This window comes from Typopeltis vanoorti, chromosome 2, assembly GCF_054136105.1.
Source record: "Typopeltis vanoorti isolate ZY-2024b chromosome 2, IOZ_Tvanoo_1.0, whole genome shotgun sequence".
Classification (NCBI taxonomy): Eukaryota; Metazoa; Arthropoda; class Arachnida; order Uropygi; family Thelyphonidae; genus Typopeltis; species Typopeltis vanoorti.
The window spans coordinates 53,088,772-53,116,034 of record NC_143550.1 but is presented as its reverse complement, the minus strand read 5'-3'; the positions used below and the strand labels follow the sequence as shown (position 1 = coordinate 53,116,034).

General features: G+C 35.7%; 1 protein-coding gene across 1 annotated transcript in view; it reads left to right on the top strand.

Annotated features, from left to right (window-relative positions):
* The window catches only part of LOC150109014 (general transcription factor 3C polypeptide 3), a 306,866-nt gene that overhangs the window by 132,990 nt on the left and 146,613 nt on the right, over positions 1-27,263 (top strand). Inside the window, exon 14 of the mRNA XM_090411276.1 lies at positions 4,911-4,998. Coding sequence (XP_090267402.1) covers positions 4,911-4,998 — 88 coding nt within the window. The remainder of the gene's footprint in view (positions 1-4,910; positions 4,999-27,263) is intronic.

Here is a 27,263-nt window from a genome sequence, read left to right as displayed (position 1 = left end):
TGTTTCATTTAGCAATTTTTCGAAGTAATTACCCCATACTTCAAGGATATCTTTTTCTCCTGTTTTCATGTCACCTTTATCATCTCTAACTCCTTTTACAGCACTCTTTTCTCCATTTCTAAGCTTCTTCTACAACCTCCAGAATATCTTACCACCTTCTTGATATTTATTTTCTATGTTCTTGCCAAAGTCCTCCCATGACTTTTGTTTAGCTAGTTTTACACAGTATTTAGCTTTCTTACATTTGTCTCTGTATTCTCTAAGAGCAAAAGCTGACTTATTTGCTAGAAACTTTTGATATGCTTTCTTCTTTTCCTTCACTGCCTTTTTAACTTCCTGTATCCACCATGGAGTTGTGATTTTTCTATCCTTGCAGACAACCTCACCTGGCTGAATCAATCAGGATTTTCTTCAAGGTTTGCCACGGAATCTCCAAGGTTTGGTTCCTGTTCTCAAACTCTTTCATTTTTTTCTTCAATAATCTTTGTGTATTTTAGTCTGCAGTTCACATCCGAGAGCTGCTCAACTTTTATTCTCTTTAAAACTTTCTTACATGTTATTCTTTTCAATATGAAATTCAGTTTTATCCTGCTCAAGACTAAATAGTGATCAGTTCCAATTTCAAATCATCTGTACACTCTGGTGTCCTGCACCAGGGAGAAAACATCACTATCAACAATAACATAGTCAATGAGACTTTTCTTATTCCTAGCCTCTTCTCTCCATGTGAATTTGTGCACATTTTTATGTTGGAACATGTTGTTAGTAATAACCAGTCCATGTCCTGAGCAGAAATCCAACAAGTATTTGTCATTATTATTAGCTTTGCTGTTTTCTCTAAATTTTCCGAAAATATTTTTGTATGTCTCACAATCATTTCCTACTCTGCTATTTAGATCCCCAACAAGGACCAGTTTTTCCTTCTTCATTGTGTCAGTAGCTTTCTCTAGAGCCTCAAAAAATTTCTCCACTTCTACCTTAGTAGAACCTTCTGTGGGACTATATAGGCACAAATAAGTCTCATTGTTCTAGTTCCCCATTCTCATGTTTGCACACATCACTCTACTTGAGACTGCCTACCATTCAAGAAGATTAGCCTCATATTTTGTGTTGAATACTATGGCTACTCCTTCTTTTCCTTGATTGTCCTTTCCTGAATATAACATTTTGTATTTATTGCTCAGAAAGATCTCACCAGTTTTTGTCTTTTTTGTTTCTTTACTCCTATTATGTCGATCTGGTACTTATCTAATTCTTCAGCTAGCTACATTTCTTTGCCATTCAGGCTTCTTATTCTGATAGTAGTTTTATATTTATATATATATATAATATATATATCTACTCTCTAATATAAAATTATAAGGCTTTTTTGTAACATTTTTGTTACACCGTTTTGAATGTTTTGAAACTCAGGGCTACCCTGAGTGTAAATTCTGTTTTGTATAAATTCAAAATAGAAGACTATTTTGAATTTATACAGAACAGGCCTACCAGTCCGGACCTCAGGGTTGGGCGTCGGGGGCGGGGGATCCCCTTTTGAGTCATCACAATTCAAGGAGAACCGGCCTATCAGTCCTGAACTCGGAAGGGGGTGCGGAATTCCCCCCTTTCGAGTTTTCAAAATTCAATTCATCTGAATTCAAGGAGAACTGGGCTACCAGTCTGCAACTCGTGGGGGGGGGGGGGGATGTGACTTTAGACAATCTGACAGATCTGCAACCAAAATCATATATTTAAAAGAATTATAAAAATGGAGTAAAACTTGCATTAAAAACTTTATTAACGTAGATTTTTTGCCTTACTATCATAGGCATCATCAGTACAAGATCATTGAAAGGCAAACAATTCTAAATGGCACCACCTGAGTAGCTAATGTAAGATAACTAAAAAGGTCAACAATTTCCTAACGTATTAAAAAAAAAAATATATATATATATATAGACACACAGAGACAAAAAGTTAGGAGTACTATCTCTCATAATGGGGATGGAACTAGACCATCAGATCTGTTTAAGTTAAGACAATGGAGTAAGGTTTCACACATTTCTTTATACAGACATTCTATGAGGACACAACCTTTATGAAGTTCTCTTGTCTTCTTCCAGTGAACTGTATGTTTAGTCTCAATTGCATGTTCTGCAAGTTCAGACTGTTTAGGTTCATGGTATTTAATATAAGACTCGAATTCCTCTAGATAAATAAAAGCAGATCTTCCTGTTTGTTCAAAATATGATAACCCACAAGAACAAGAAATCTGGTAGATGACTGGATAACTGAGATGTGGAAGCTTTTCCTTAGGAGAAGCAAAAAATTCAGAGATTTTTCTGATGGGGCAAAACATAAAAATATTCAGTGGTTTTAAAACTTTCACTATTGTTAGATCCTGAATGGAGGATTTTCTAAGAAGTTGTCATTCAGAATCTAACGTGAAAATTTTAACTAATTTTAGATAATACCTGCACACCAGCAGAAAATAAGAAAGACCTTGTTTGTTGTATATGAGAATGTGCATTGATATGTGTAATGTATTAGAAATATTTTCTGTCAAATTAGTGATTCTATGTAAAAGAAATATTGGCTTAAATTTGTGTCTTACTAAGCTATATAAAATAACGTGAGTCGCCAAACAGGTAATGAGTAACAGCTCAAAGGTCACGTCTGGACCACACGTAATGTCGGAGGCTACAGCGTTATGCGGAAAGAGACGTAAGTGCACTTTCCTCGAAGACAGCACCTAACAGCAAAAGGGAGAGTAAGGGATCAACCTAAGGGCATTAAAAGTAAAGGGTCGTGCAAAAAAGGATACAACAAAAAGAGGGTGCTAGAACACAGCGCACCATATTGCAAGGCTTTTTTCCGGATTTTCATCTTCAGGATTCTTGACCGGTGGTCGGGGAAAAGACGAGCCAGGGCTCCATGATGTTGGACAGTGGGCCGTTTTCCTGATTATCCTGAAGAAGATTCCACATGGAGCCGTACGCGAATCATCAGCCTATGCAGAATCGTGCCAGTCGCTGAATGTCCCATCAGAAAGAAACAGAGATAGCCCTCAGTTGTGGCAGAAACTAGTTTGAGTCTGGCAGCAGTAGAAAGGACAACGTAGCCAAAAGGCCAGGCACCGAGATAGCCAATCAAAGGATGACCAGAACAACACATGGTAGTTAATAGACTTTTGGAAACAACTGGGTAATGTAGAGATCTTTGTCATATGTTGCAGAAGTGATAGAAGATAGAAATTTGTGGTTGATTAAGTAATGTGGACCATCCTTTAGAGAACTTTGATAAGATTTCGTATTTTGAAATAGCTAATTCTGTTGGACAAGGAATTGTCAGGAACGAATCTGTAATTGAATGTGACTGAAATGATGTGTATTTTGTTTACTAGATAACCTTAATTGAGACAGCAACAAGTTGTGTAATATGTACTTTATGAATAGCATGCATGCGAGGATCTTAATTTAGTGTGATATTGTCATATCACACTAAAATCAGAACTAAAAAGAACACTAAAATTCGCCTAGACAGATCAAAATGATTAACATTTTGATCTGTCTAGGTGAATTTGATTAATTTAGAATTGTTTAACTATCTTAGCATGAGATTTAGCTTAGCAATAGATTTAGAAGTTCTAGTATTTTGATTCAGTTTAGTTGTACTTGTCTTTTAGTTCCAATAAACATGTTTTATTACATATGCCTGAGTCATGCCTGAATTCGAGATATCAATTTAGCACTTATGAAATTAGAACCTTAGCGGGAGAATTTTAGATATATATATTTAAGTAATAGATCATTGGTCATGACTGCAAAGTACCAATATCTATTTTAGTGCATGTTAGAGTGTATACCAATGAATCTAGGAATATTTCCCTGAACTTGAATTAATTCCTGTTATAGGATACTGGCTGGTGCAGTATAATACAAATTTGCCAGTATCCGAAAAGGGAATATCCCTTTTCGGATACTGCAGAATCAAGTTAGGCTACACATAAGAAAAGATAATAGAGGTTAATGAAGTATATAAGTTCAGAAATTAGAGAGAAACAATGACATAACACTATGCGATAGGAATGCGAGTTATTTCTTCTATATTGTAAAAGGTTGAGATACCGTAACTGTTAAAAGCTTTTTTGATGAAAGAATCCTTAAAGCCATTAGACAAAAATGTTTTACACAGACAGCTGTTTTATTATTATTATTATTACACCCTCCATGGAGTCAACTGAGAATATATCTATCATACCGAATCTTAAAATCATTAGCAACATATTCTGGTAATGCATCCCATTCACTGACAATTCTCTATATAAAAAATCTACTCCTCACACTCTCTCTTCCCCTCTTCAGCTTCCAAAGATGACCTCTGGTTTCCCCCCCCTCTCTCTTTCTACTCTTTTCATAATCCTCTCTGGATTAATCTGATAAAAATCTCCTCATTAATTTAAACATCTCTATCATATTGCCTCTTTTCCTTCTATCCACCAAACTCTGCAATCCACATTTCTTCAATCTCTCTCTCTCCATAGCCAACATTCCATATTCCTGATATTGTTTTAGTTACTCTTCTCTGAATCCTCTCCATTGTTTTCACATCACAGTGAAAACCAGGTGATCAAATCTGAGCACAATAGTCCAAGTGTGATCTGACCAGTGTTTTACATAGTGCCACAACTGCCTCCTTATTCCTACTTGTTATAGTACTTCTTATCATAGCGGTACTATAATGTTTTATAATTTGTTTATTAAAAGTTCACACTCCAGTATTAAATTTCAACATTGCTTTCTTTATGTAATGAAATCTTCTTCCATAAACCTTTGATTCATCAAATTTTTATTAAGGCAAACCTTTTGAATAAATCTGACTTGTTTCTTGTTTAGCCATTAAACACACTTGTTGTTTTTCCTGCTAAGGTGTGAAGTTGATAAAGATATACATCTGGATTTGCAGGTGAAGTTTGCAGTAGTTTTAATCTACCTGAAAGCTGTTCATTTAATTGAGGTAAGTAGATTATTACTGAAATTAATAATTCATTAAAATGTTTATATTGTGTAAACAGACTGTATCATCATCAAATGCTTAATATGTACCCTCAAGTGGCACACAGGATATGATTGCACTACATGAAAAGTTTACATTATTACTAATTAACTATTGACACTTTCCTCCAAATTAATCTGTTGTGCATGCAGATAGGATTAACTGCCCTATCAGAAGCAGTAAGCAGGTTTCTTAAGATGTCAAGTTACTTGGTTGTGATAGGCCATTGAGCTTAACACAAAAGGAAAGATGAAATTGATTGTTATCTGTCAGATATCTAACTTCATTCTTATAAAACACTTATTATTGCAGAAAGACCAAGAGTCATTTTAACTTCATTCTTATAAAACACTTATTATTGCAGAAAGACCAAGAGTCATTTTCTAGCCATTCTACATCAAAATACCTGATTTGTTAACTTTTCCTTTTCCATTCTGTTTAAGTGACCTTAGCGGCTCTGCTCACACATTCCTAAATACTAACAACATCAGTCGCCATCCTAATATCATCTTTTCGATGATTCTGCCATAGATGCCCACCTGTTCACTTCCTTAATCTTTCTCAGAACTCTCGTACTACTTGTGGTGTTCAGTCTTTGATCAAGTGTTTTATTTCTAATCCAGCTCTCAGATCCGTTAAGTTAAAATTGGTTTGAACATTATCTTGTATTTTAGTGCAGCTATTTTAGTTGCGACACATTTCTGTTATTCTGTATAAATTTATTCAGTCCTGTTGTCTATTTAATTAGTATAACATTATCTATATAACATAAACAGCTCAGTTGAATATCTCCTATTTTGATATCAAGCCTAATGCTACTTTTTTTCATAATGTGATTCATGTAGATGATGAATAACAGGGAAGATAATATACGCCTTTGTCTCACACCTGATTTAACATCAAACCATCTTCAGCTCAGTTGAATATCTCCTATTTTGATACCAAGCCTAATGCTACTTTTCTTAATAATGTGATTCATATAGATCAGCGCTTCCCCCCTCAACAAAACCGACGACCCCAAGGCTGTCAGTTTTGTTGGGGGGGGGAATAATGAAAAAAAATTTAAAATCTTTAAGAGTAAGTAGATTTTTTTTATCTTAAAAGAAACGTATTTAATTATTATTTATTCTTATTATTTTATTTTTTATATTTTAATGGAAAAAATCATTGTGAAATGGAAATTTTGTTTTTTTTGCTTCCTGCATATTTCGGCACTTAACGAATATTAGTAAATATATGCTTATTCATATTATAAGTTTCATTTCAAAGCAGAAATCTAAGAATTGCAGTTTCAAATATTTCACCTGATATCGGTGTAGCAATATTGAAACACATCCATAACATTAAATTGTTATTAAACTTCTTTTATGTTTTTAATTCTTTCTTTATTACTAATCGTTTTATGTTTCATTTGCTTTTACTGCAAATGTACAATAACAATATATCTATCTATATAAAAATATAAGATAATGTGCCATGTCAAATGTGTAATGTAAGATGCTAAAAATGTAATATTTGTATTTAATTTTTGCAATATTCGCTGTGTATGCTTTGTATTGAATATAAATACAATAAATATTATAATAATATATGTCTATATTGCACTTTTTTTCGAGGGGGACCGTGAAATATTATATTTTTTCCTAAGGGGAGCCCCTGACATCCAGAAGTTTCGGAAGCACTGATATAGATGATGAATAACAGGGAAGATAATATGTCTTTGTCTCACACCTGATTTAACATCAAACCATCTTCCTGTACCCTACTTCAATTCTAATTACTGACCTGTTTACGCCATATAATTACAGCATTCTGAACTGCTTTTCCCTTGGTACTTTATACTGTTGTTTATTCTATAGGGCATGTTTGTAATGTGCAAATTTGTTCATACATGATAGATGAATGGGGGAGTAAAATCACCACTACAATGAAATCATGTTAATTCATATGTGATTTTTCACAAGGTGTCTGTGCTTTATGCTACCAAGTAATGGCAAGTGAACACAAAAAATGCCACCTGGATTTCCATAAAACTTATTTTTATTGTACCTGCCACTGTGCAGTCACTGTTTATTTCATTTAGCAGTCTTTCAAAGTATTTATTCCCAACATCTAGAATATCTTTCTTGAATTTCCATGTCACCTTTATCATCTCTGATTCTTTTAATACTATTCTTTCTTCATTTCTAAATTTTTTCAATAATCTACAGAATATTTTACCACCTTCCTGTTATTTATCTTCTATATTCTTACCAAAGCCTTCTTATGACTTTTGTGTAGCTAGTTTTATATAGTGCTTTATTTTCTTATATTTCTCTCTGTATTCTCTCAGAGTGCATGCTGACTTAGTTTCTTCTTTCCTTGACTTCCTGTTTAACTTCCTGAGTCCACCAGTTCTGATTTTTATATCTTTGCAGACTGCCTCATCAGAGTTTGGTTCTTATTTTCAACCTCTTTCATTTTTCCTTCTATAATATTTGTGTTTAGATTGACATTTTATCTCTGGAAGTCATTCGACTTTGATTCATTTTAAAACTTTCTTAAACACTTGTCTTTTCAATATGATATTCAATTTTATCCTGCCCAAACCTGGGGATCATTTCCGATTTCAAATCCCCTGTGTACTCTTGTGTCCTGAACCAGTGTGAAGATATCACTTTCAACAATAACATAGTCAATGAGATGTATTTTATTTCTTCTATCTTCTCTATATGTGAATGTGTGCATATGTTTATGTTTGAACATGGTGTTAGTAATGGCTAACTCAGTGTTCTGAACAGAGAGATCCACAGGTACTTATCATTGGTATCAGTTTTTGCTCTTTTCTCCCAGATTTTCCGAAAACATTTCTAATCATTTCCTACTCTGCTGTTTAGATCTATAAGGACCAACTCTTTCTTGTATTGGCTTCCTTCTCTGATGCTTTGAAAAGTTCCTCCACTTCTTTACTAGAATCTTTTGTGGGATCATAGACGCAGATACATCTCATTGTCCAGTTCCCCATTCTGATGTTTGTCCACATCTTTTTCATTTGTCATTTGTCCACATCCAGCTAATATTCTTGTTTTCACTTCTCAAGCCACAGAGAAATTTGGAGAAACTCACATGGTTGCCCTCGACATTTCAAAGGCATTTGATTAGGTTTGGCAGGGACCTACTCACCAAACTGCTATCTCCTATGGTCTGTCTTCCCCACTCTTCAACCGGATTGCCAACTTTCTTGCTCATCACTTACTAAGTGTCATTTGGATGGCTTACTCTCATCAGATTTCCCCACCAATGTAGGAGTACTCCAAGGTTCTATTCTTTCACCCACTCTCTTCCTCTTGTACATAAACAGTCTGCTCTCACAGACTTCCAATCCTATCCATAGCTTTGCTGACAACAGTACACTCCATTCTTCCTTTTCATTCAACAAACCTGATGTGGTAGATCTTGAAGATTCAACAAATCTTCAAGATCTACCACAACTAAGGACCTGAACTCAGATCTTCTAACTATATCCCAGTGGGACAAGGACAATTTTTTAAACTTCAGTGCCACCAAAACTCAGTTCTGTCTCTGATATCTCAAAAGAAAGGGCTCACATCCCTCTCCCTTATCTTCAGTAATACTGATATATCCAAACACGATCAGATTTCTCTTCTTGGACTGACTTGCACCTCCGATCTTTCCTGGCACAACCATATTTCAACTATAGCTTCTGCAGCTGGCAAACAACTTTGTGTACTTTTTCACACAAGATACTACTTTACACCTTCACAACTGCTAACTGTGAAGGTGTGAAGTAGTTATATTTCCTACGTTGATAGTACCAATTGTGAATTCTTCTGATGGTGATTTGGTGGTGCACTAAAATCGTGTCTTGAGATTGCTCGATTCTATCCAGAAGAGAGCAATATCCAGCTAATTAATAATCCCTTTCTCATAGACTCACTTCAATCCCTCTGTCATAGATGTTCAGTTTTTGCCTTGTGCCTCTTCTACAGATACTTTCATTGGACAGTGCTCTGCTGAATTGGCCACTATTATTCCTCCACTCTCCTCCAACACCTTTTACAGTTCATCTTAAAACTCACCAAACCAACTTCACTGCCTCCTCTTTTATTCCATCTATTTCTCCCCTTTGGAACAATCTCCCTCCACTGCCTTCCCCAAAGATTACAACCCTCAGCTGTTCAAGTAAAATATGAACAGATTCTTCTAATTTCTTCTATTCCTCTTGTTTCAGTAACACCCATTATGTTGTGATCAGTTATGTCTCCAATTTCATTGATGTTTCTTATTTTGATTGTACCAATTGTGAATTCTTCAGATGATGATTTGGAGTTTGTAGAATATGTAAGAACCTAAATTTTTTAATGAAGTATTCAAACAACAGTCAAGGCAAGACTGAGAAGTATATAGAAGAAAAATAAACATCAGGAATAAATTATGGAAAGAGCACTATAAAATGAATCAGATGATAAAGATAACATGAAAATGGAAGATAAATATATTTTAGCTGCATGGAATAATTAGTTAAAATTGAAAGAAAGGAAAAACAGGCTGTGACTACATAGTAGTAGAAAACATCTAAGAAGAAATTAAAAAAAAAAAAAAGAAAAAATCCATCAAAAATCTGAAATTTGGAAAGTCAGCTGGAGTAGATGATTCCACCAGAAATGCTTCGTAATGAGATATAAAAGATTTACAGTGGCTGCACATCATAATTCAGAACACATAGTCAGAAGGTTGAGTTCTAGATGAAGGATCAGCAAACTACACTCCCCACTAGCTAAGGATGGTGTGTAAATGAATTTCAAGACATAATCATGATGCTCTTTCAGTATCCATTATCCATTGAATAGTGTTAATGTGACACAGCCATTCTCATTCATTTATGGATTGTCTGGCCACTTTTGCACTACATGTAGTTTCAGTAAAGCCCTTATGTCACAATCTCATCTTTGCAAGTTGCCACTGATGTCACTTTCATTAACAATTCTATCTAGGTGTCGTTTTGAATTTCATGCATTTTTCAGTTGTACATATCGCATATTACATGGGTGAATATTAGTACATATTTCTTTATATTAGTATTTCTTAACTTTTCTTAGTCAATCATTCTGTAAAGGACTTAGTCAATTTAGTCTGATCACTCCTTCTAATTTCCTATACCAATAAATTATTTTCATAAGCATTTACCTCACTTTTTTCACCATGTTTCAATAATGAACTAAAATAGGGCAAGAAAATTACTTAAAGGAAAACTGTGGAGGATAATGATTTTCTCATTCCTGTTGGATGACGTGTTGAAACGTCTATAAAAAGCTGTAAATCTTTATGCAGTTAATATATTGCCTATGATTTCATACCCTATACTGCATGTCTCAAAGGGATATATCATTGTTTATTCGTGATTTTAAAAATTAAGTGCATATATCCTCATTTGTTATATGTCCATTATCTTTTATCTTCCAGTTTTCATTTTAAAAATTTATGGAAATTACAACCGTGTTAGAAAACTTTTTTATTATCCCGACATTGCGATCTTCACATCGAGATCATCATCTGGAGCATGCATCAATATACAAGACAAGCTGAGTTACATTATTAACTGTAAGCTAAAGAAACAATTCTTTGATCACATGTTATTCTACTGGCATGACCTCTAGTGAAAAAAAAAAAAAATTTCAAATTACATCAAGCTAAATTCTATTTACAATGACAGGAATAAACATTCTTTCAGATGGTTTTCTTTCAGAAACAATGATGTCCTATTTTTAGTATTACAATTCTTATTTTTGCTTTTAAAATACTGGACAGTCCTGTTTATAGTTGTTCTTAGTGAGAAACGTTTCATGGGTCAAATATATACTTTCCATACGTTTGGGATTTTTAGACCATCATTATTGTTCAGATTGGAGTGGTTGATAATAATCTCACATGCTTCCTTAAATTTCCGTTCATACCATGTTTTAGTGCAATGTAGACAGCTAGTGCTTTTCCAGTCAATTCTGTGTTCAAGGCATGATTAGAAAGGCCAGCTTCACCATAATTATTATATTTAATGTGTCATTTATGTTCTTTTTGTCTGATAGGAATTGTGCATCCTGTTTCTCCTATATATGGTGTGTTGCAAGTACAATAAATCTGGCATACTCCAGGGTGGGTTAGTGGAGGGAGTGGGCCTTTGGATGAGTTGAGCAAGCTTTTTAATTTTGCAGGAGGTTTGAAGGTGGCTTTGAGGTTGTATTTTTGTAGTACTCTAATTATTTTATCTGATGTTCCTTTAATGTAGGGAATGGTTATGGTTTTACTGTAGTCTGGTTTGTCTTTATTTCTTATTGAGGTTTTGTAGAGAATTTTGTTAATAGTGTTTTGGCTGTATCTGTTTTTTTTGCAAAGTATTAATGATAATTTTAAATCATGCCTGTTCGTTGCAACAGATCGTCTGAGCCCTGTTTTTTAGCATGTTGATGACACGTACTTTTTGTGTTGGGTGGTGGTTGGAGTATATGTGTATATATTGTCCCGTATGTGTATCGGTTTCTGGTAAACAGTGAAGGAAAGATTGCCAGAGGGAAGACATGTGACAAGTGTATCCAGAAAAGGAAGTACGTTGTGTTTTTCAATTTCAATTGTGAATTGTTTGCGTTTATGTTGTTTGTTTAGGTGGCTAAGAAATGTGTCTAATGTCTGGCAGCCATGGGACCAGATTGCGAAATCATCGTCAATGTATCTAAGCCAGACTTTGGGTTTTAGAGGGGAGGAACCTAAGGCAAGTTGCTCAAAATGTTCCATGTAAAAGTTAGCGATAGGGGGGAGATAATGGCGAGCCCATGGCTGTGCCTTCTTTTTGTAAGTAGAAGGCATTTTGCCATACAAAATAATCTGACCGTTATACATGCGCAAATAGCGGCGTGATATCTGGAGGGAATTTGTTCTCTAGGAGAAGGATTGTGTCATTGAGTGGAACATTTGTGAAGAGGGCAGAGACGTCAAAACTGACTAATAAATCATCTTTTTCTAATGTAATGCTTTGATGGTGTTTATGAAGTGTTGTGTGTTTTTGATATAGGAGAGAGAATAACCTACCAACTTCTTGAGTGTTGCCGCTAATTTTTTGGCTAAGTGATATGTCGGGCTATCAATTCCTTGAACTAAAGGTCTTAACTTTGTGTTTTCTTTGTGAATTTTTGGTAGCCCATAAATTCTTGGGGAGCGTGCGTAGTGAGGAAATAGTAACTGACTTAAGTAGTTTCTCTGTTTTGTTTTTTATTCTGTTGGTTGGGCTGTAGTTAACTATGTGTTATTGTCAGAGACCAGCAGATTCATTTTTTCTACATAAGTGGTACGGTTTAAAACAAACTTGAATTTATGTGTAATATTGAAAGAGGCCTAAAATTCATCCCTAATAACATAGCAGACAAAACACGTTTAGAAACTGCCAACATTTTAAATCATAACAAAACAATAACAAGCAACATTACTAAACACGAATTAACAGCGATAAAATCACTTAAAACAAATCCGAACATAGTAATAACAGAGCTGATAAAGGAAATGCCACCGGTATTTTAGCCCCAAGAATTTACGAGCTACCGAAAATTCACAAAGAAAACACATTAAGTCCTATAGTTGAAGGAATTGATAGCCCGACGTATCACTTAGCCAAAAAATTAGCAGCAACACTTAAGGAGTTGGTAGGTCATTCCCTCTCCTATTTCAAAAACACACAACACTTCATAAACACCATCAAAGACATTACATTAGAAAAAGACGATTTATTAGTTAGTTTTGACTTCTCTTCCCTCTTCACAAATATCCCAATCAATGACACAATCCTTCTCCTACAGAACAAATTTCCTCCAGATATCACGGAGCTATTTGAGCATGTATTATGGTCGGGTTATTTTGTATGGCAAAACACCATCTACTTACAAAAAGAAGGCACAGCCATGGGCTCGCCATTATTCCCCCCCCCCAATTTCTAACTTTTACATGGAACATTTTGAGCAACTTGCCTTGGGTTCCTCCCCTCTAAAACCCAAAGTCTGGCTTAGACACGTTGATGATGATTTCACAATCTGGTCCCATGGCCACCAGACATTAGACACATTCCATAGCCATCTAAACAAACAACACAAACGCATACAATTCACAATTGAAATTGAAAAGCACAACGTACTTCCGTTTCTGGATACACTTGTCACACATCTTCCCTCTGGCAATCTTTCCTTCACTGTTTACCGGAAACTGACACATAAGGGACAATATATGCACATATACTCCTACCACCACCCAACACAAAAAGTAGGTGTCATCAACATGCTAAAAAACAGGGCTCAGACGATCTGTTCCAATGAACTGGCACTGAAAGATGAATTTAAAATTATCATTAATACTTTGCAAAAAAATGGATACAGCCAAAACACTATTAATAAAATTCTCTACAAAACCTCAATAAGAAATAAAGACAAACCAGACTACAGTAAAACCATAACCATTCCCTACATTAAAGCAACATCAGACAAAATAAACAGAGTACTACAAAAATACAACCTCAAAGCCACCTTCAAACCTCCTGCAAAATTAAAAAGCTTGCTCAACTCATCCAAAGACCCACTCCCTCCACTATCCCACCCTTGAGTATACTGGATTTATTCTACTTGCAACACACCATATATAGGGGAAACAGGATGCACAATTCCTATCAGACAAAAAAGAACATAAACGACATTAAATATAATAATTATGGTGAAGCCGGCCTTTCTGATCATGCCTGAACACAGAATTGACAGCTGTCTATTAAAAAGCTTGCTCAACTCATCCAAAGACCCACTCCCTCCACTATTCCACCCTTGAGTATACTGGATTTATTGTACTTGCAACACACCACATATAGGAGAAACAGGATGTACAATTCCTAGCAGACAAAAAGAACATAAACGACATTAAATATAATAATTATGGTGAAGCTGGCCTTTCTGATCATGCCTTGAACACAGAATTGACTGGAAAAGCACTAGCTGTCTACATCGCCTAAAACATGGTATGAACGGAAATTTAAGGAAGCATGTGAGATTATTATCAACCACCCCAATCTGAACAATAATGATGGTCTAAAAATCCCAAACGTATGGAAAGTATATATTCGACCCACGAAACGTTCCTCACTAAGAACAACTATAAACAGGACTGTCCAGTATTTTAAAAGCAAAAATAAGAATTGTAATACTAAAAATAGGACATCATTGTTTCTGAAAGAAAACCATCTGAAAGAATGTTTATTCCTGTCATTGTAAATAGAATTTAGCTTGATGTAATTTGAAATTTTTTTTTTTTCACTAGAGGTCATGCCAGTAGAATAACATGTGATCAAAGAATTGTTTCTTTAGCTTACAGTTAATAATGTAACTCAGCTTGTCTTGTATATTGATGCATGCTCCAGATGATGATCTCGATGTGAAGATCGCAATGTCGGGATAATAAAAAAGTTTTCTAACACGGTTGTAATTTCCATAAATTTTTAAAATGAATGCTGATCATCGTGTAACTCTAAAAGAAAGCATTACTTAAATTAAGGGATATTAAATCCCACATAGTTTTAAAACCGAATAAGAAACTCAAAGATTGGAATCAGAGAATTTTCGGCGACACTAGCGTTAGCCAATGCAAGTGATCCTAGTGTGTAGTACAATACCAGACAACTCGTTGCAAAAGTGGGGGAAGTTCAGATCACTATTCTTAGGTATTTTCCATAATGTAAAAACACATTTCCTAGGAAATGTATGCTGTTATTACATTATGGAGGGAGGTCACTACACAGACCGGTTTCAGCCTTTTTTGAGGCTTCATCAGTGAGTAGCTAGACCTAATACCAAAGTGTATAGCGAAAAGAACTTATATGCTCTGCGAACGAGTTTTCCAAACAGGATCTGAACTCCCCCCACCTTTGCAACGAGTCGTCCGGTATTGTACTACGTACTAGGATCACTTGCATTGGCTAACGCTAGTGTCGCCGATACTTTATAGTTTACTATATTCCGCAAGAAACTCTCTGATTCCAATCTTTGAGTTTCTTATTCGGTTTTAAAACTATGTGGGATTTAATATCCCCTTAATTTAAGTAATGTTTTCATTGCTGAAATAAAGCTTATTAGCTCTTTATTCTTAAGTAACTTAATAGTTGCACCTATTTGGAAAACTCGTTCGCAAAGTATATAAGTTCTTTTCGCTGTACACTTTGGTATTAGGTCTAGCTACTCACTGATGAAGCCTCAAAAAAGGCTGAAACCAGTCTGTGTAGTGACCTCCCTCCATAATGTAATAACAGCATACATTTCCTAGGAAATGTGTTTTTACATTATGGAAAATACCTAAGAATAGCGATCTGAACTTCCCCCACCTTTGCAATGAGTCGTCCGGTATTGTACTACATACCAGGATCACTTGCATTGGCTAACGCTAGTGTCGCCGATACTTTATAGTTTACTATATTCGGCAAGAAACTCTCTGATTCCAATCTTTGAGTTTCTTATTCGGTTTTAAAACTATGTGGGATTTAATATCCCCTTAATTTAAGTAATGTTTTCATTGCCGAAATGAAGCTTATTAGCTCTTTATTCTTAAGTAATCTAAAAGAAAGGTTTATCTTCCAGTGTTACATTGCTGGTTAGCATGTCAAAAACTAATTTTCTTTCCCTGTTGAGAAATGCCAATTTATATTAGAATTTGGTAGCTCAGAAGGTTTTTTGCGGGATGGGGCTGAAAATATTATGTAAATGCTTCCAACTGACAGACATGCTGAACTGAAATCTTTTGCTCATTGATTAATTTCAGTATTGGACAGTTATCTATTTGAAAAGACATATGAAATACATATAATCCCATTGCAGACTAGTTTATCTGATGAGTATTTGCATTCACTTTTGATTATGCAAACACTAACTTTGAACTCCAATTAAGTGTAATTATGCCACATAAAGGAGAATATCATATTTCTCACTAGCTTTTCAACAAGTCTGTTTGTACACAATTCTGCATTTTGTTAAGTGCATATGTCCTCATTTATTATATTGGTGAATATTTGTACATATTTCTTGATATCAGTATTTCTTAACTGTCTTTAATAATCACTCTCTAAAGGACTTTTAGTCAATTTAATCTGATCAATTTAATCTTGTATGTATATATATTTAAATAAATAATCTATTTGAAAAGACATATTCAAATATGAAATATGTATAATCTTGTTACAGATCAGCTTATCTGATGAGTATTTGCATTCAGTTTTGATTATGCAAACACTAATTTTGAACTCCAGTTAAGTGTAATTATGCCTCACTAGTTTCTCAAAAGTCTATTTCTACACATTCTGCATTTTGTTAATAAAAGTATAAATTTTGTTTTCTGTCTTATTATGTACATGATAAGTATGTGATATCCTTGATTTTACCTCTTGGCTTGCAAAGCCTAAAATATTTATTAGTTTTAAATTTACATTTACTAGAACCAGTTCTACAGGATTGGAGCAGAGTCCTCATAGTACCCATATATAAAAGATGAAATTAAACTGAAATGGACAGTTACAGAGAAATTTTCCTATTGAAATGTTCTAGATAACATTTTTCCTAGCATACTTGATAAGAGGCTAAAAAAACATAAGGGAAACTTGGAAAAGAACTAGATGGGCTCAGGCCAGATAGTAGTTGTCATAATCAAATTTTCACTTCAAGAAAAATAGTTGAGAAATCATAGGAATATAGCATGAATCTCCTTCTCTCTATTTAAGTTTTTTAGACAAATACCAAGAGAAGGTTTTCAAAATGATATAATGTCCTGTTTGCTTTGCACTATAAAATTGTATCATTTTGAAAACCTTCTCTTTAAACTCAAGCCTATGTTAGTTTATCATGTACAGAATCCAAGATCATTAAGAGAATTTAACCAACAAAAATTGCCAGTAATTTGGAAATCAAATAAGAAGGCTTAGATGATTGATCAAAACTCTTTTCGAGGAGTGGTTCAATTGTTGTTTTTGTCCTTCGGTTGCAGATTACTGCAAGAAAAATAATCATACCATTAAAGCCGTTTTGTTATGGATAATGCTCCTGGACATCCTAGGGGAGTTGACAATCTCAATGAAAATGTGAAGATTCTTTTTTTGCCTCAAAGTACAACTTCTTTACTTCAGTGAATGGACCAAGGGCATCATATCATCATGTAAAGCATACTACCTTCGTAGAACCTATGCCCAGGCCCTTGAAGCAATGAGTAAAGAGAATGCAATTTCTTTACCTGAATTTTGGAAAAAATACGATATCAAGTAAGCAGTAGAAAACATTCATTTAGCATGGGAGAAAGTCACCACCAACAATATGAGAGCTGTGTGGCAGAAGGTCTTAGCTCACTGTGCAAATGATTTCGTTGGTTTTAATAACCCAGCTGATAACATTATTGAAGAATCAGCACAATTGGAAAAGAACTTGGATTTAATGAACTGGATAATGAAGATGTGAGAAACTTACTCGATTCTCATTCAGAACAGCCAAGCGAGAATTGATCTCCTTCAACTAGAAGAACAGCATGCATTTGATAAGGAGTATGAACAAGAAGAGAATGTTACGACTAAGAAGCTAACTGAAAAAGAATTTCAGCTAGTTTTCAATCACATTGAACATGCTAAGGAAATTTTGTTTGATGCTGATCCAGATATGGAATGAAGCTTCGAAGTCCACCAAAATCTTCATGAAGCGATTGCCCAGCTATTTGCATGACAAGATGAAAAAGTCAAGCATTATTCAAACATTACTTAATTTTTTTTGTAAAAAAAGTAGCTTAAACCAAGTATTTAGACAATAAATAAAATTTTAAGCAATCAATTTTTATTAAGTATGATGATTTTATGATTTCATCATAATGAAATCATAAAATCAGTAAGAATTCAGTGAAAATTCCATGGTAAGCAACCTCAAAAGTCAAGAACGCACGATCACTTTTCTTTAATCAGAGGTGACTCTGGGGTTTGAGAGTATTTGATGTGGTCATAGAATCAGAAGTGGATTATTACATATGGATCAAAAATTGGCATATTGACAGGTAAGGAAGCCGTAGATTTCATAATACATTACCTTATCTCAGTAAGAAGGATTATCTAAAATTATTACAACTAACGATCAGCTGTAAATAACAATGAAACTTGCACCACTAAATTTATTATGTATGTCATCAAGGACTGTAAGAACATATTTTTCATCTTGAATTCATAAAAATATACAAGTAGACAGTCACTACTCAAATAGGGAGAAAATTAGTTCAAAGACCCCCAGGCTAATATTATAGTTGAATATCAGTATAATTATTGGTATCTTTTTTTTTAAATCTCAGCTGAATTACATTAAACTGCAATTTCTTTACATCAGTTACTAGATATTTATATTATGTTTGAAATGGAATTGTGAAATGAATTGAGAATCGAAGAGACACTCGTAATACAGTTTTTGCATCCCGATTTTCCATTATGTGTTAGGTCCATTGGTTTTTCTAGCCTAGTAACTTAGCTTTATACAAAATTTATTAATATCATTAATAAAAGAATTATAAAAATGGAGGAAAACTTATGTAACTACTTTATTAACATTGAATTTGGTGAAGTATCATAGGCATTGTCAGTACAAGAACATAGAATGACAATTAAACAATAACAGACAGTTTAAAAAGCACCCTTCTCAGTAGGTAACATAAAATAACTAAAAAAGGTCAATAATTTTGTAACTTATTTTATCCTGTAATATACCTTTATAATTTTTGTTCAAATTTACACTAACTAATAGATGAATTATAACTATTCCTATGTTTATTGTATTCTCTTAATGCAATTTTGCTTAGCGCACATCAATTGATGGATTAATTAATCGTGTTAAGGAGGTTTTCCTGTACTACTATTTGTCCATCAGCCACCCTCGTATCTATATCACCAGCTTCATATCACATCCTCATACTGCTGCATAACAGAGTTCCATATGGTATCCTGTCAGATACCTTTAAAAAATGCTGCAGTATTATCATGTAGCTATTCACTTCATTCAGTGCAGCCCATCACTCTATTATAAAAAGTTCTTAAATTACTAAGACAAGACCTACCCTTCATAAAATGATACTTCCTCCATAAGGTATGACATTCTTATCCACCCATTTTTGAATTCTGTTTTTGGCTAACTTTTCCAATACTTTTGCCACTTTCAAGATACTAATTGATCTATAATTTGCTACTCCAAGATGCTACTGCAGTCTTGGAGCCTGCTTTATGCAACAGAACTGTCTTTCCTTCCTTTCTTCCACTCTCTTGGGATATTACCTATCTTGATCCTATTAACTTCCAAGCTAAGGCTTGGAAGTTAATCAGCTTGGCCAGAGGCAACACCAATTTCTTTGCACATTCCTGTAGCCCACTAGCTGATATCCCATGTACTCTTACGGCTTACAGACAGCCATATTTGCATTGAGATTCTGCAATATTTTAAGTGTTTCCAATTCATCAGCCTCTGGTTTCACATCTATGATAGCAACATATCCTCACATGGATGGTGGGCCCATGAGAAGTTGTCACTTGGTTACTCAACTATTTTGTCCTCTTCTATCACCTTGCTAATGTCATCACTCATGAAAATCATCCTACCGTAACCATTTTTCATTTTACTTGTCATGTAGCAAAAGAGTTCTTTGGGATTTCCTTTGTCCCGCTCAATTAATTTCTTCTGATAATGTGATTTTGTGTTCCTTACCATGCAGATCACCTTTTTTGCCTGAGACTTCTTGTGCTCATGAAATTGTTGATTGCATTTCTCCTTATATATCTTCAACAGTTTTTTGCAGCTCCTGCTTGATACTCTTCATCTATCTAACTCCTGATTTTCCTCCTAATCTTGAATATCTTCTTCTCTTCCGCTCATGGCAGGTTGAGTTCCTCAAACATGAATTTTTGTTATTTCTTTCTTTCTTTCTGTTGTCTTTTTATGGAGTTTAAGTGGGTGCTTTCTTTAATGGTGTCATCCATTTCTTTCTATGTCTTCCACTGCTGGGATATCCTTCAATTCTACCATTTAATATGTTTGGTTCAGATTCCAAATTATCATTTTCCATGTACTGCTAACATTTTTCCCTTGTCGATTCTTATGTCATGGCACCACTTCAAGCTACCTCCTAAGCTTGTTATAATCACCTACTGTGTAGCTCTGCATATGCCCCTTCTTAACTGAAAATTCCATGGTAAGCAACCTCCCAATTCAAGAATGCATGATCACTTTTCTTTAATCAGAGGTGACTCTGGGGTTCGAGAGTATTTGATGTGATCATAGAATCAGAAGTGGATTATCAGACCATGCATTACATATGGATCAAAAATTGGCATATTGACATGTAAGGAAGCAGCAGATTTCATAATACATTACCTCATCTCAGTAAGAAGGATTATCTAAAATTATTACAACTAAGGATCAACTGTAGATAACAATGAAACTTGCACCGCTAAATTTATTATGTATGTCATCAAGGACTTTAAGAACATATTTTTCATCTTGAATTCATAAAAATATACAAGTAGACAGTCACTACTCAAATAGGGAGAAAATTAGTTCAAAGACCCTCAGGCTAATCTTATAGTTGGATATCAGTATAATTATCGGTATCTTTTTTTTTTTAATCTCAGCTGAATTACATTAAACTGCAATTTCTTTACTTCAGTTACAAGATATTTATATTATGTTTGAAATGGAATTGTGAAATTAATTGAGAATCTAAGACACTCGTAATACAGATTTTACATCCAGATTTTCCATTATGTGTTAGGTCCATTGGCTTTTCTAGCCTAGTAACTTAGCTTTATACAAAATTTATTAATGAGATTAATAAATTTTGTATAAAGCTAAGTTACTAGGCTAGAAAAACCAATGGACCTAACACGGTTACCAAGAAATTTTATAAACTTGGTTATTTTACTCCTAATCCCAAGTAAGCAAGCAGTTAAGTTTGTGCCTGAACTAGTTCAAGTTTAAAGGTGGTACAACACCAGGGAAACTCATTGTAAAGGTGGGTAAAGCTCTGATCACTATTCTTAGTATTTTCCATATCATAAAGCACATCTCACTAAGAGATGTATACTGCAATACATTATGGGTGGGGTCACTACCCAGACCGGTTTCAACCTTTTTTGAAGTCTCCTCAGTGAGTAGCTAGACCCTAAATACCAAGGTTGACAATTGACAATTGACATTTATGTCTTTAGGGGTGAAGCAAGATGCTTTTCATATTCCCCGCTATCTGTTGTGGTTGCAGTGAAGGTAAAATTTATGAGCAGAATGCTCGCCCTTATTGAGCATGGAGATTATGCATCACTAAAGGAGGCCAATATAGCTTTTGGTCTTCTGTATTTGAATATGTCCGTTGGATCGTATGCTGTAGCTTGTTGAACCAAATCGTTGGGATGTGTGGACGTCTTTAGGAAAAACTTGGTGGCTAAGGATCGTAGAAAAGAGAAGATATAGGGAATATTTGTGTCTCTGTGGAGTTGAGTGTTTCTAACATACCACGGGGCATTCAAAATCATTCTCAGGCACTTGTTCTGCACTCGCTGTATTTTGATGATGTTAGCATTAGAGGTGTGGCTCCAGGCCGGAGAGGCATAGGTGATTATAGGACGAATCGTCAACTGGTATAGCTGCAATTTGATTCTGTTGCTGAGCTTGCTATTTCTATTAATTAGCGGATAGATCTGTGCTATGGCTTTAGATGCCTTTGTGCATGCAGACTTGGTGTGTTGATTGAAAGATAGCTTTTTGTCGAGAATTACACCCAGGTAATTTGTTTCTGACTGCCAGGGAATTTTAATATTGAATAGTAACAAATCTCCTACAGGAGACATTGGCCTTTTTGAGAAAAGAACGGCTGAGCTTTTCTGGGGGTTGACTTCCAATCTCCATTTAGAGAACCAACCCTCCAGCTTTAGAATGTTTTCTTGAAGCTTTCTGGTAATGAAAAGGGGTCTGAGAGATCTGGTTAGTATTGCCGTATCGTCTGCATATAGGGCCAAAATGGAAGTCATCGGATTGTGTGGGATGTCTGACATGTATACAGAGAACAGCAATGGAGCCAGCAGAGATCCCTGCGGCACTCCAGCAAAGATGTGGCGCTGGGAGGATGTAGAACCGTTGATTTTTACTTGCATTGATCTATTTTGAAGATATGAGTGGATTAAATGAACCATTTTAGGTGAGATGCCGGCTGAGATAAGCTTGTGCAGGAGTCCAAAATGCCAGATTTTGTCAAATGCTTTGGATAAGTCTAGGAAAACAGCGCCTGTGCACTGGCGCCAGTTGTAGCTGGTTGTGATGTATTCAACAATTCTGTGGATTTGCTGGGTAGTACTATGGTGTTGCCTAAAACCAAACTGTTCTTTTGGAAGGATGTTTAGGTCATTTATTGAGGTTTGAAGTCGTGAGAGGATGACCTTCTCTGCAACCTTACCCAGATTTGAGATGAGACTGATTGGACGATAATTTTGGGGTAGGTGTGAGTCTTTGCCTGACTTATGTATGGGAATTACGTCAGCCAGTTTCCAGGTGGAAGGAAAATAGTGAAATCTTAAAATTGCATTTATTATACTGGTCAGGTACACTACTGCCCTCCGGGGCAGAAGTTTAATCACACGATTAGTAATGCCGTCTGGTCCAGGAGCTTTTTTGTTCTTTAAATTTTTAATAATGTCATATATCTCAGCAGGTGATGTTGATGCAATATGGTCAGTGCTGGTGATAGGAAGTTTGAGTGAGTGTCTGACCTTGCTGTGAATCTTATGTATGTGGTCAAAGTCAAGGTTTCCATACGAAGGCCTGCATTGCTCTTCCAAGCTGTGCGCTATAACCTCTGCTTTGTCCACATCTGTGTGAGCAAGGCCCTGATCAGTTAATATTGGGGGAAGGGATCTGCCTTTGTTTTTGGTATTTTTCAGTAGTCCCCAGATGGAGTGATCACTAGGTGAAATGGAGGATAACTTTTCATCCCATACATGGTCTCTGTGAGCTTTCAGTGCATCTCTTACTGCCCCATTTAATCTGTTTAGATTTGTTTTGTCTTGTGGTGCACACGTGTTACGGAATCTCTTTCGAGCTCTGTTTTTATCTCTGATTAAGTTCATGATGTCTTCAGGCAAACGATCTGGCTTGCGGGCAGATTTGTAGGAGGAAGCTACCTTTATAGCAGAATTAATTTGTTGTGTGAGATTTGTAACTGCAGTTTCTACTTCTTCTTTTGTGTGTATGTGAGGAACAGGTCCAATATGATCCTTGAGTGCGGCTGACAGTCTTTCCCATACAATGTAGGAGTGAGAAGGAGGACACAGGAATTCCTGATTTCCCAGCTGCAGCAGTATTGGATTGTGATCGGATGATAGTTCATCCATAGAAATGATACTGTACTGAAGTTTAATATCCTGCAGGATAGCTATATCCAGGATATCAGCAGTGCCGAACGTACTGAGATGAGTTGGTTCGGTGGGGCCTGCCACAACAGCGTTGCTTGATCCTAAGTAATTGAAAAGGATGCAACCATTCTTGTTTGTGGTTGAACAATTCCAGGCAGGGTGCTTGGAATTCAGATCCCCGGCAATAATGGTGGGCCCTCTGATGCCTAAGATGGCATTTAGATCAGAGTGAAGTAGAGATTTTTGGGGAGGATTGTAAGCTGAGTAGATTTTCAGTTTGCCAGTGGAGCTGGTGACTACTTCCACTCCTGTGATCTCAAGGTTAGTGGTTGAAGGAATGCTCACAGAGTGGTGCTTAATGTAGTTTTTAATGAAGATGGCAGTGCCACCACCTCTGTAGAGTAGTCTGTCATTTCTGTATAGGTGATAGCCCCTTATTGTAGGGTTGTCTGAGGGTCTTAGATGAGTTTCGCTGATTAGAATAACATCTGGCTGATACCTAGATGTGAAGGCACGGAGTTCCAGGATTTTGTTTTTGAGGCCATTTGCGTTCCAAGCAACTATTTGAAGAGATGCTGGAATGAGTTTGTTACTATTCATTTATGAGAGCTGTGAGGATGACCTGTGTTTCACGAAGAAATCTTTTAGTGGAGGTTTCAGTAGGGTTTGATAGGCTAAAATTTTGTAGCATGTTTGCTAGTGAGGCCGTGATAATAGCTGTTAGGTTTTTAGGTGCTCTTGGTTGATTTTGTTCTGGAATTGGCCTAGTTGTACGGGTCACATCGGCATAACTTCTTGTTTGCTTTTGGTTGGAGGTCTCCGACTGTGGTCGATGAGTCTCCGGTTTTGATGTCTGGGCCGCTGGTGTTCTTGTACTGTAGGAGGAGGGCTGATTGATTGCCTCCATCCGTCTGTTCTTTGGGTGTTGAGTGCATCCTTTGTAGTTCGCCGGATGAGGGCCACTGCAGTTGGCACATTTGGCCGAGGTGGTCCTTGGCTTAGTGCAGGTATTGGTTGGGTGGCTGTCTCCACATTTTAAACATCTATATTCTGCTCGGCATAGATTCTGGGCATGGCCAAACTTTTGGCACCTGTGGCACTGCCCAGAAGATGATCTTTTACGGAGTGGTTCCGGTGTGACGATGAGACCACAGACTGTTTTTAAGTTGTAGATATCCTTATATATTTTGTGAATCTCAACAAGGACTAATGGCATGGGAGTTTTGTCTGCTTTGTACATTCTGCTCACTTTGACTGGTGGCAGATCCTGAGAATTTAGGTCAGCAGCGATTTCTGCTGTGTCAATGTCTTCACAGACACCACGAAGGACTACTTTTAAATTTTTTTCTGAACTGAGCGCAAAGGTATGATACTGGATGCCTCTGTTGTCCAGTTCCTTGGTCAACCTTCTGTAGTCTGTCACTGTTGCTGGCTGAATCTTTATGCCTTCATCCATGTTTTTGGCCTTAATGAAGCCAATATGCAGATTGGACATTGTGGATCGTAAAGCTGCCCACTTTTGTTTTTCTCTAAGGATGACCGGAGGCACCTTTTCTTTGGGAGAGGTAGCGGCGTCCGAACCCTGAGAATCCTGTTCCATTACAGTGTTGTCATTGTGCGGTTCTTCTGTTGTTCTTCGCTTTTTGCGAGCACGCACTTCTACAAAGTCTGAAGGTGTAGAAGGCATCGACTCTAAATGATCTTCAGCGACGACTTTGTGAGCACGCACTTCTGCAAAGTCTGGAGGAGTAGAAGGCATCGACTCTAAATGATCTTCAGCGACAGCGTCTGAGACACATTCGGGGGGAAATGTGTCATACAGTTTAACCTTTCCCGGCCAATTTTCACTCAGCAGCTTTCCCAGTCTGAGGAATTCAAAATAAACTTCTTCGAATTTGGCCTCATTAAGAAGTTTTGCCATGACAATATTTGGAAATGTGTTAAGTCAAGGATGGAGAAAGAGTAGAGATTGCTCTGGTGTTCCGAGCAGGTAAAAGTAATCCTGTGGACTTTTGAGGGTCCACTAGCAAATCCCGTAGACACCCTAAGGTGTCTACCAGCAATAAGATGTCGCGATATAAAATACAGCAATGGCGATACTAACGGCAGTAGGCCTAGCGTATCGCCCTTATAACTTCAATTGACTTACCTGGATGGAAAATAAATAAAGTGCCTGTTTATGGCAGTAAGCAATTAACTGAAATTACTGATGAATACGCATAAATCATTAAATCATAACCGTCAAATTCACAATTCACCATCAATAATACACGACACTAAACACTACCACGCGAGCCGCCATCTTCCTTTTCCGAATTAATCATACCAAGGTTTTAGTAATACAGAGCCTTATCAACTTTACCTATACAAGTTGCAACAAGGTGTTTTTATTTTGAATAAGGATCTCTGGAGGAGATATAGATGTAAATAAGTTTTTTTACATTGGGAATAATGTATATTAGGGTTACCAAGTAATTTTATAAACTTGGTTATTTTACTCCTAATATATATATATATATATTTCACTCCTCTACTTAAACTCTGTTCCTTGCTCAGTATTCCCAAGCAAAAACATAACAACCTGAAGTATCCTGGCATTTACTGTATTTGGTGCAACTGCAACATGCCTTATTTTAGCCAGACAGAAAAATCCATCGAATTACATCTAGAGCAACATAAAAGAGATGTCACATATGGCAGAACCAGAGCAACTGTTCTGTTGAACCATGTCCTGAATATATATATATATATATACATACATACATACAGGTATCCCTTGATTAACACGATTAATTGATCCCTCAATGTTACCGCATATATCAAAATTGCGTTAATCAAATATAATAATCAGTGGTAAAAATTACAATTCATCCATGATCGATTACTATACTAATAATTCGTTTTATATGGTATACTCTTTTAGGAAAGATAAAAAATGAATGCAAAGTAAATGTTTAATAAATACTTGTACCTACATTAGTTACTGCAATTTTTTTTATCAAAAAAAATTATCAAGAGTCATTTGAACAGTTTTAATTTTTTTCTTGTCAGCATAAATTCTACGATAACAAGCAAAATATAACTCTCCAGCACGGCTGCATGGGAGGAATGGCATTATGCTCATGTCTCCAGGCTTTCATGTTTTTGCATGGCAAATTTAAAGGCACGTTAATTAAAACTCTTGTTGCGTATATCAAGGAATTGTCGCAATTAATTTCACTGCATTAATCAAATCCTGCATTAAGCAAGGGATACCTGTGTGTGTGTGTGTAGTTAGGAAAAATTAGCAGATTTAAAAAGTCTCTAGGAAAAAAATCTTGCCACATTTGTGTTAGACTAGCTGATTCACCTTTGACTGAAAATCGTTATGATTGTTATTCACATACGAGATGCGATTTGAATTCAGATCTTTCCTCCCAGTTGGTGTATTGAACTAAACTAATGAGATTTATAAACTTGAAGTTATCTTAATTCAAATGTAACCATTCTAGAGCTCAACATTTCACGGAAAGTAAAAAATCATCAGCCCAGCTTTAATCATTATTAGTATTAGGCATTATATTCTACATCGAAGTGATATAATTTGCTATTATGGTTTTTATTATTTTATTTATTTCATAAATTAAAAAAAATAATAATCATAGAAGTCAATATAATTCTTAGCTTAGGAAAAGTTAAGTTTAGCATTGTTCTTGTGGATGAGGATGAAATGTTAAGTACATTTATTAATTTTAGTTGTATCTATTCTCTTTAGGCATTGTTG